An 11,040-nucleotide genomic window follows, 5' to 3' on the forward strand; every position below is an offset into this window, starting at 1 on the left:
CTAATGCACTGATTTCAGTTCTGTAAGGAAATTACAATCACCTTGAGAGTCATCTCCTAAAGTACTTCCACCAGAAGAGGTCCTATAGCATTGTTATTGCTTGGTTGATTTTGTTCTATGCTAACCTCAATCATCAATATTAGTTAAAAGGTCCTCAGCTAACTCCACTATGAAGATAAAGTTGAGGATTGCTCTGTTAAAACGGCCATTACACAAATGCATTCCTCACTTCTAGGGCTGGCCTGTGAACTATGATACTGAGAATATTTTTTTATTGAGTTCAGTTGATAATCTTTTGCATAGCAAGACAGAGATACTTTCTTGACTATGGGATCACTACATTGTTTCCCTTCCATCACAAGCTGGATTATCTAGTAGTGCACTAGAATAGCAATTTCATTCGCAGGACTGATCCAAACACAACACTTGGAGTACTATCTGGTAACCTGAGAGAAAGAGATCAGCACCCATTTTTAAAAATGTGTTTATTATCAAAGATCTGTTCTGATAGGAATGCACTATTTACTAGAGCCAGCAAAGCTCTTCTCAAGATGCATTTTGTGGGATATTAATAGAGGTCAGGAGTAAGACAGTTGCAGCAGCTACATGATGACCTTTAATAAAGAACTGAATTCAGCAAGACAGCTTCATAATCAGCAACATTTCCCAAAACCTTTAATGTAACTATGCACATTATCACTCTCTAGGAATGGCATGTAATTTATAAAACATATTTTACTGTAAAATTCATCTTTATACAATAATATCTGACATGGTCAGTGGTTTAAGAAATGCAACTGAAGGCACTGATTTGATCAACAAAACAATCAAGTGTTCATCTAACACAAAATACTGAGGGTTTAGATTATGGCTCAATGGTAGAGTTATTTGCCTTATATGCCTTTCATGCATGTGGTCCTGGATTCCATTTCCCAGTACTATAGGTGACCAATGAGAGGCTAAGCATTATATCAGAAGCAACAGCACATTCTAGTAACGCTTCTTCAGTAAAGTGAAACTTTCATATATTATAGTTGACCTTAATGGGGACATCAGCAAAGCATCTTCCAGGGTACGCTTTTTATGGATATGGGACATGTTGAGCACCAACCACCTGGGTCAGAAAGAAACATTTTCTCATGTGGTTTTATTAATTGCCCATGAGAATAGAAGAGTGGCTGAGGAATCCTAGCCACAGAGACTGTTGGCAACATTCCACGATATAATGGTTTTGAAAGGGAGAATATCAATATGGTTTTCATATGTGATACTTTGATTTTGACTCTGAAATTGTTTTAATTTAGTCAAAATCTCTACCACATACCATCATTCATCCAGTGGAACTTCAGAACAGTTTCTCCTAGCAGAGTTCCATATTAAGCACATATACATGAAATGGATTATCATAGTTACATTCCCCCAGCAGAAATTTCTAATTCCAATATTAACTAAGAAAGACCTCAGCACAGGGAAATCTTTGCTACTACAGTGGAATGCATAAACCAAAACATGGAAGGAGGTCTGCCATTTTAAAACTTGAACCATATTTTCAAAAAAAGAATTACTATTCATTTTTACTGTATAAGCCAGCATGCAGATAGAATTAGGATACATATATTCAATAAAATAATAATAAATGGCCATTGTATTCTGAAATTGAATTTTTGGCTGCTAAATATACTTCCTTGATTAGATTATGAGTTTTTTCCCAGAGAGTAGAAGCTATGCTCAAATTCTGACTTAATTTTACATAAGGTGAAGAAATAGGAAAGAAAGGTGATCGTGTTTCATCTCGATAGACTGTAATAGATTGCTTTCTGGAATTACTAGGAAACAAGTTGTCTTCTAGGAAATAATTGGCATGCAACTAAAATAAATACATTTGGACCCATTGTGGAGAAGACATTGTTTACTCATTGCTGCTCAGCAAGGCCTTCACATTTCCAGCTCTTATGCTGATCATAGTATTTTATTATTCCTGAGAAACAACAGTTAAGCTGCCATTTGCTTCAATGCGTATAGAAAGTTCTCGGGTATCCTTTAGTTATTCTTGGGATCACAAAATAAAGGCAGGGGGACCTAAGTTACACTTGCTCTGCAATAAAAAATTAAAAACAAATAAAATCTTTACATTTACATCATCATCTAAATACACGGCCCCAGTTTTTAATAGAAAATATTTTTTTTCTCAATTGTCATTCTCAATGGGACAAACAGATATATTATTTCTAAAAGACCTTTTTCAGGTATCCAGTATAAGAGGGTGTTATGCAATTGTAATTTAGCAACAAGGGTATTTAATAGGATTTAATACGAGTAGTTTAGCTTCATCAAACTTTCTAGTAATTCAAATCAATGCGGAACATATTTCCCAAAAGGGAAATTGGCATTAAAATTAAAATGTTACAACAAAAGCAGATAATACAATTTGTTTTTAAAAATAATAAGGAAAAAAAGCCTACACTTTCAAAAGCCTGCTGCTTAATATTTGCCTACTTTTCCCCTTTCTTAATAGCTAGGCAAAAACAATATTCACAGTGTCATGTGCTTGCTCTGAGGTAAAGAAACCAAGTTGAGAATCAGAATAACATCAGTATTGTAGTTACAGATACAACGTCTTTTATGCTTTTAGCATAAAATTTTGTTTCCTCTTAGTTGATGAAAATCATACGTTATCACTAAGCTCTGGGACATATTTTATCCCCCAAAGGATACTTGTCGGAAAGAAAAGCTTAGAGATGCCCAAACAGATAGGAATGTGTGTATATCCACACTCACACACAGGAATATAACACAATATATATATATATATATATATATATACTATATATATATATATATATATATATATATATATATACAGTAGAATCCAAATAACTGATACTGACAGGTCACTGAGCTCAGTATTATTTTTGTATCATGTTAACACCTCCAAAGTTACTGTTGTAATAAAAGTTTTCACTGGTAAAACCAAACACTGGAAATCCACAGTTTCTTTATCTCTCCCCCCCCACACACACACACCAGATCTTCAGCACTATCCACTTGCCAGCTTGGGTATTTTGGCTGTGACTCTCTTTTGTTTTAACAATCTCTAAACATTAAGAAAAGCCCAATGAGTAGCATTTAGGAAATAGAAGTTAGGCTGAAAATAGATTGGCTTCCAGAAGTTGCACAAAATCAGTAGTTTCATTTTGGCACCTATGGTACAGAAAGAGAAAGCGACTAAAGGAACAAAGCTATGAAGATTATACTTTCTCTTGCCAAAAGGCTCCTGGAACCACAAGAAAAAATATGTTGGTAATGATCTTCACTCTCCATGAAGCAGCTTTCTTCTAACAAAGAACATTGCTGGTATTTGGCCAAGTTAGACTCTCAGATATTCATATGTTCTTCTTCAGCCAAATTCCAGTGCATTCATAAGTGTTTGTTTATATCATAAGTGGATTATATAGGAATAATCACATCATAGAAACTCAGAAGTATTTGGAACAAATTTAAAATTTTGTTTTGAAATTATCTCTTCATTAATATAAGCCTATTTCTAGCAAAATATAATTGGCTTTAGCATGTCAAAAAAAAAACTCCACAACAAACAATGAGAGAGTTCTAAGAACTTCTTTGCATAGATTCTGAAGGCCTTGAACACAATTTACAAGTATCTTTTAAAGACAGATGACTCTGAACTCTGAATCAACTATACTATCCATAACAAATCTCAAGTGGTCATAAACTATAGAAATAGACTGCACCTTAATAACCATTGATAGCCAAAAGAAGTACCAAAACTTAACTAAACACACACATACAAAAAAACAGGTTGAATGTAAACAGACATTTTGCTATCAAATTTTTCTTCCAAGTCTTAGTGTTTATTCAGTTGATGGTTTCCAACATTATATAAACATCCAAACAATGGACAGATAGACGATTATTTTTTCTCTTGCTATGAAATTGTAGGAATTTTCACTTAATGCCAATTAAAATCTTATACTAGAACACAGTGACCATGAAACAGAACACATCATCAAGATGAATCACATGACAATAAAAATGGTATCATGTTGCCATGCAGTTTACCTCTACTATACATTTGAGATACACAGGCCTTTTATTTCTGGTAAATAAAGGAAAATGTTGCAACTTTGAGACAGAACTAGAAACTATACCTTATAGAATTGAAAAACCAGTCTTGCAAAAATCTTCCATGTTGCCAATCTGACCACTGAATCATTTCAAATCACAAACACGTCACCTCCTGGAAATAGCAAATTTCTATTTTCTACATAAAAACAAGCATTATTCAAGGACTATCCACAACACATTTGGTTTGCCGCCATATCTGGTACTTGGGATATTATTGATCTAGATAGGACAAAAGTGCTTTCATTCACTGGTCATCAATAGCACAGGAATCCTTGTTTGAAAGGGTAAAGTATGATTTTAAATAGTATTGAAATATCTCCAAAGAAAGTCTCTGGTGAACCTAATATTATTGATAAATGATTATTAGGAGTAAGAAAAGAAGAGTTAGTTCTGCTATGTCAACATATCTGCCAGAAGGACAATCAATCATCTGAAAGCAGACATCTATCTTCAAAACATTACAGGTGAGAAGAAAACAGTAATATTCAACATATTGACAACCTTTGAATTTATGGGTTTGAAATGACAGATTGAAAATAATTTACCTCTTCTAGAGAGTCTAATGGCTATTTGCTTTCTAATAATCCATATCTGAAAACATTCATGACAATATTTGCATTGCTCTACAGGTGGTGCTTGAAAATTAACAGATCCTGTCAAAGTATATATAATAAAAGGGGGTATTACAGTTGTTTACTAAATCTAAAATCTTGCCAAGAAAAATCAAGTTTCTAGCCAAATGTCTAACTGAACTTAATCAGTAAATTCTTAAGCAACATTTTTATTGCCCAAACCAAAATATTTAGTCTTGTTGCCAGTATAGAGAAGCCACTGTATGTGTTTGTGCACATGTGCATGCATGTGTATGTGTGTGTATACGTGTGTATAGTATGAAAGCAAAGAAAACAGATCATAATAAAATATACTATAGATAATGAAAAATAAAATAATAGTCATTGGTTTAAAATTCTTGTCTCAGTTAAGTTACAATCAGCCAATTTCTTCTCAGCTAAAGCACTATGAGGTAGAATTTACCCATTGGAAAGGGTACCTGCAGGTGGCTAGTTGTTGACGTCAGGACTCTGAGTCAAAGTAGAGGGTTTATATTAGCAAAAGTATTAGTAGAAAATGAATGCAAATATTTTATTCCATTACCAGATGGATAAAGATTTCTCCCTTTCCTGCTTATGAACACTTAATTTTCTTTTTGGAAGAAAGAGAAAGGGATATTTTGAGGTGTGACATTTTGCTTTTAAAACTGAACTGGAGCTCGATGTCAGTAATTCTATCACATGCCAAACTTTAAACAAAACATGGTGTCATTATTTCTCATATCAGAAACATGGCTGTAATAAGGATTCTCATGAACTTGCAAAAGAACAACTTGATATAGGAACAAAGTCACTTATAGAACATATTTAAATGTTATGCAAAGGTCCACTCCAACTACAGTTGTATAGATGAATATTGCCACATCCAATGTACACTGGGATCCTCCATCAAATAGGAATGGCCAGAAGATAATTTCTTACTGTAAAAGAACCTATTACATGTATCACAACATGTAACAGTAATTTTGAAAGTTAAAATGCACATTGACAACAATAAAATTATCACATTGCATTTGTAATGTGAAAAATTGTGAAGTTTGATACATGCAAAAAATGATTGAAGGTCAATAAATACCCTTTCTGGCCAGAAGAGTTATGTTAGAGACAGATTTGTGACATGGACTGGAATGAACACCATAACAATCTGAGTTTAAGTAAACAGCAAGTTGAGTTCTCCAAACCTGTATTGAGCTGGAAAAGAAAAATGATAAAAAAAAAAAAAAAAAAAAAAAAAAAAAAACCTCCTCATGGTTTCCTTAAGACATGCATTCACTGTGGCAAAGTGCAAGTGGACGTGCATTACAGGGGGAGTCTGGGACTGCTTCAGCGAAATAAGTTGATCATAAGCATTCTTCCAAAGCAATGCAGAAGCCTTATGGAGTGGAGAAGAGATAGAAAATTTGAAACAATCTTCTCATTATTTCCTTTTCGAAGTGTTATTCTTCAGCTGACTGCTGCTTCAGGAATGCAAGGTGATGGAAACAGGTGTTGGCTATAGGGACAAGCAATGTTGGCAGCCAAAATGAAATAGTGTCATGACATCAACCGAAAATGTTTCAGCTGCAAGAAGCAGGATGCTGCAGGCGGTGCTGAGATGACTGTATTCTACAGTGTCCCATTTGATACTGCATAACACAGTCACCAGTGAGCGAGGGTCTCCTATAGCTGTCACAGGGACCGAACAATACACAGCACAGCAGATGGCAATGCACAATCCAAAACAGGAGGGATAGAGAGAGGAGAGAGAGAGAGAGAGAGAGAGAGAGAGAGAGAGAGAGAGAGAGAGAGAGAGAGAGAACAAGTACAAGCAAAACACGTGTCTGTCGTGCACAAACCTTCGGGTTCTGTGTTTTCTTTGTGGTGCACTTGCTTCAGCGGGCAGCAGAAGATTTCGTGACACTTAGCACGAAAGGGGGACTCTTTTTTCTTTAATTCCGCGGATTGGATGGAATCTTGTCGTAACATAATGTATTCCTGTGTGCCAGGGGGGGCGTCATCCAGAACTGTGGTCACCACATAACAAAATGAACTCAAGTTAGAGCTTCATGAAAGCATGAACATCTTCAATCAAACCTACTCCCAGGGAATACTAATGAACCATTTTCACACAAAGTTTCAAGGAAACACATCTAATAACTTGGTAAGTTCATTTTAAGGGGTTGAAAATAATTCTAGGGAAGCTAGGTACTAGATGATCTATACCTATTTTGCTAGTACAATGAAAATTTAACTGTTAAATTATATACATAGTGTAATATTTTCATTTTGATAAGCATGCTTTATTTAAAGAAACACCACACCAAGCTCCCATTTCAATGTAAGAGGTTTTATAAATATTTACATATGAAATTGCCCAGTGTCTACTAATATCACTTGTTTCTCTTAGTCTGATCCTGACAGAGTCCTGACTTCCAAAAGGAATCCAAAGACCCTATGAATATACTTCAGATATCCACTCCTTTAATGAAGATGAGAGATTCCTGCTGAGTGCCCCAAAATTAACAGCGATCAAAAGCCTACCTGGCTGAACTGTGGAAGACTAAGGCTAGGTTTGCAAATTTGGGCGTTAGATGTCCTTTAGGTTCCTGTGAACTCCGATTTGCATCCTAGGTTCCCCGTGTGTTTCTTAAGCAGGGTTCTGTTTCATTACTGTCTTTCCCTGGAAAAGCTTGATGTTTGCCTTTATAGGGACTACAGCTACTTTCTGTAGTTTGAAAACCACCCACTGAAGTGGGTGCAAATTTGATTTACATTTGCAGAAACAGGGAACTGACCCAAGAATGCAGTTTTTCTTTCACACCCTTTCCCAGTGAGGCCACTCCATTTCCCTGGGAGTGAGTCAGTGCCTCCAAAGCTGTGATTAATGGCATGCTGACTCATTCGACTTCCCCCAAATACATACACTTAACATGCATTTAGAAGGACTGATAGATACACCAGCCCTTAAAAAAAAAAAAAACCAGAGAGCATAATGCCTATCATGTACAAAATAAACAACTTACTGCTCAATTTAGATGATATCTAAAGGCTCTGGGTTTGGCAAAGAATTCAAGATTCATTGGCTGGGATCTCAGTGGCCATTAAAAACTTTCTTTCATGTAGGAGAGGAAACAGTATGGGAAACAACATAACTTAAAATTTCCCATTTAGGCTTTATAAAAAGTTCTCGGTAGATAGCCTATATGCAGAAATGTTGTTAGTAAACTATGTAAGAAGGTAGTGAATATTTTAGTCTGATTCTCCTCTAGCATTCAGTAGCAGTAACCAAAAACATTATATTGACACACCATTGCAGCTTTTCTTGGCGGAGAGTTCCCTTCATCTACAGGCAGTGTTACTATAACTTCTTATAATCTTGTTGATGAGTGCACATGTTTGCTAGCAACAGCTGCTATTCAAAGCATTTAAAACCAGTTTCTGCCATGAGCAGATAGTCATGACAATATACACACAAATTCCTGGATCACAGCTGAAGAAAAATTATGGCTTTATCATCCAAAATATAAAAGAAAACTCTCCAAATTGGTAGTCTTAAAAACATACTCCACATTTATAAAAATCAAGAAATTCCATTTTTAAGAACTTCTCTATATAAAACATTTTATTTAGATCAGAGAATAATTGAAGCTAAAAAAGAAAATACATGACTTTTGAATAATACATATGGAATTTGTTACTAGGGACTATACAATGAGTATTAGTAAATTCTCTTACATTTTTATTGTTCAATACTAACAATGATGTCACAAATGGGCATTTCAGGAGATTAATGGTAGACCGAAGCTAATAGCCTTTGGCTGACTTTCCAGCCATCAGCTTTTCCCAGCTGCTCATTAATTCCCAGAAAATGTCGTACATTGCCATCATTATTGTTTAATTAGATAGAACTGGTTATCTATAACATATAACACAATTCTAGCAAAAGCAACCTGCTGACTGATATAAGAGCTAAGCCCCAATTCATCACGATGGGCAAAGCAGGAAGGCCGCCCAAGTGCAGGCTAATTGCTTCCCACAAAATCCCCCCTCCAGTTCTTCCTTCAAATTGGATTTAGCAAGTGCAAAAGGTGCCAGGATGAGAGCTCTAAGGAGCTGTCTGAGTAATAAGCAGAGGCGCAAAACAGTTCCTTGGAAATCGTGAACGTCTGGGACTTAGTGGCTTTGCTCTGGGTCTCAGGCTGTCTTTAATCAATGCCTCAAACGTCAGTCAATTCAGGCAAAATAGGAAAAAAAATACAGCTAATCTAACAGTATCCTGGTGTTCTGTTGACCACAAGCTAGAAATAGTCTGGATTTTTCTTACTAGATTTTATTGTATAAGCAATACTTCACTAGGGTCTATAAAAGCCCCTGAATTTGAGGATATTTTGAATGAAAATATAGCATTATAAGACAAAATTCCTTTGTTTTGAGGGGCCTCCTCAAGTAGGAAAATGGCTGAACCTTTGATAGGAGCAGTAGAGACAGACTGTCCACAGGGCTGGGGACTAAGTGACTCCTATTTCACTTTCCAATCATAGATCTAGCCAATCTTGGGGTTATATTAAAATTTCATTTAGACAAAGGTTTCTGCCATTTCAAGGGTTTAGCTTGTCTCTTAATGACATGCAAGCTGCTAAAATGTGACTTATGTTTGAGTTTTGGACCCAAGAACCACAGCTTTCTCAAAAGGCTGCTGAGTCTCATAAAAATCAGTTACCAAGGAATAGGCCCCTGTACATAAATTTAAACTATATACCTGGTGACTCAGCCTCAATCACAATAACCCCCATTCACTACTTCCGACTCCTACAGGAACAGTCAGCATTGGAGAAGAGAAGCGCATGCACACAAATCCACACATTCACAGACACACACAGACACTGACAAGTGGCATACTCAGACACAGAGGTATCAAGAGTGAGTGACTGTAGTGATGAAATGAGTGTTCGTTATGAGCACACTGTGAGAGTTAGTTCTAGCTGGGTGGTGGTGGCGCACCCCTTTGATCCCAGCACTTGGGAGGCAGAGGCAGGCAGATTTCTGAGTTCGAGGCCAACCTGGTCTACAGAGTGAGTTCCAGGACAGCCAGGGCTACACAGATACACCCTGTCTAGAAAACCAACAAAGAAAAAAATAGAGTTCTTATTACAAACCAAACAAAACGTGATTGACAGTCCTTGGGTGGGCCAGATAAAACCTAGATTTGTTTTCCATGCAGCAACACTGGGCTAAACTAAATATCATTAAAAATCCCTACTAGTCTCTAGCCTTCTCAGCTATTATCAAGATCAGGGACAGGAGCAAGAGGAAGGAGTAAGTAAGCCAAGGTAACCATTCAGAAATATGACCATTACTAAAGCACCAATCGATAATAAAATGCAATTGTATCTGATAATATTAAAAATTCCAATGAAATTTATCTTTTAATGTTATTTTAATGAAAGAAGTTAATAATGTATCTTCCCCATGGATAGGGAAGTCTATTTCATACCTCATGAAAATTGTACCAATAACCACAGCATTGGCCTCAAAGAACAGCTACCCAAGTATCAGCAGTATGATAAACACTACAGTAAAATCCACACACTAAAGTACTGGAAAAGTTTAGCCAGGTTCCTGGAGCATTACCCATCCAGCCTACACAAACTATTCTTATAAAAGCATCCCTAAATTATCAACAAGCAGGACCATCAATGTTTTTTATCTCCAAAGATTCCAACTCTGTCTCTCATGAAATTTTCTGTCATTATTCAAAGATACCATGAAAATTTCTGTCATTATTCAAAAATATAAAAGCAACCAGGAGGAGCCTAGGAAACTATTTAGGCAGTGCACAAAAGAGACCTGCCTCCCTCACCAGGCAATTAAAATTCTCAATATTTGCTGGCTTCAACCAGAAGCAGCCAATAAGCCCTCAGTCTTTTAATGATGTTATTTTTTCTGCTTTTGGATGTACTTTTCTACAAACATGATTCAACATAATTAATAATACGCAATTTTAAAGCCAAGCAAATGTGAGATCACTGGGGCAAGGGGAATGAATGCAGCAAAGGAACTCTACCAATCAAAGTTATCAGATAGATATTAGTGACTCCAAGAAGAAAATGCTTTATAAGCCTTATGAAACACAAAAATAAGGCAACATGAAGAGAGTATCAAACATCCTTACAAAATCATAAAGACAATGAGAAGAAAACGGAGCAATTATCACAATTAGTCTTCCATGTGGCCAAACACCTGTCATGTTGAAAAGTACAAATATTCACAGCACTTGTTAGCTCAGGACCTCCACCCTGGCTCC

At 36.1% G+C, this 11,040-nt stretch overlaps 1 protein-coding gene across 1 annotated transcript in view; it reads right to left on the minus strand.

Moving 5' to 3' along the window:
• The window catches only part of Fgf13 (fibroblast growth factor 13), a 170,276-nt gene extending 163,521 nt beyond the window's left edge, over positions 1-6,755 (minus strand). Inside the window, exon 1 of the mRNA XM_052171584.1 lies at positions 6,593-6,755. Within this exon, the coding sequence (XP_052027544.1) occupies positions 6,593-6,722 (130 nt within the window). The 5' untranslated portion in view covers positions 6,723-6,755. The remainder of the gene's footprint in view (positions 1-6,592) is intronic.
• Positions 6,756-11,040: the final 4,285 nt, after the last annotated feature.

The sequence above is a fragment of the Apodemus sylvaticus genome, chromosome X (genome assembly GCF_947179515.1).
Source record: "Apodemus sylvaticus chromosome X, mApoSyl1.1, whole genome shotgun sequence".
NCBI classification, from domain to species: domain Eukaryota; kingdom Metazoa; phylum Chordata; class Mammalia; order Rodentia; family Muridae; genus Apodemus; species Apodemus sylvaticus.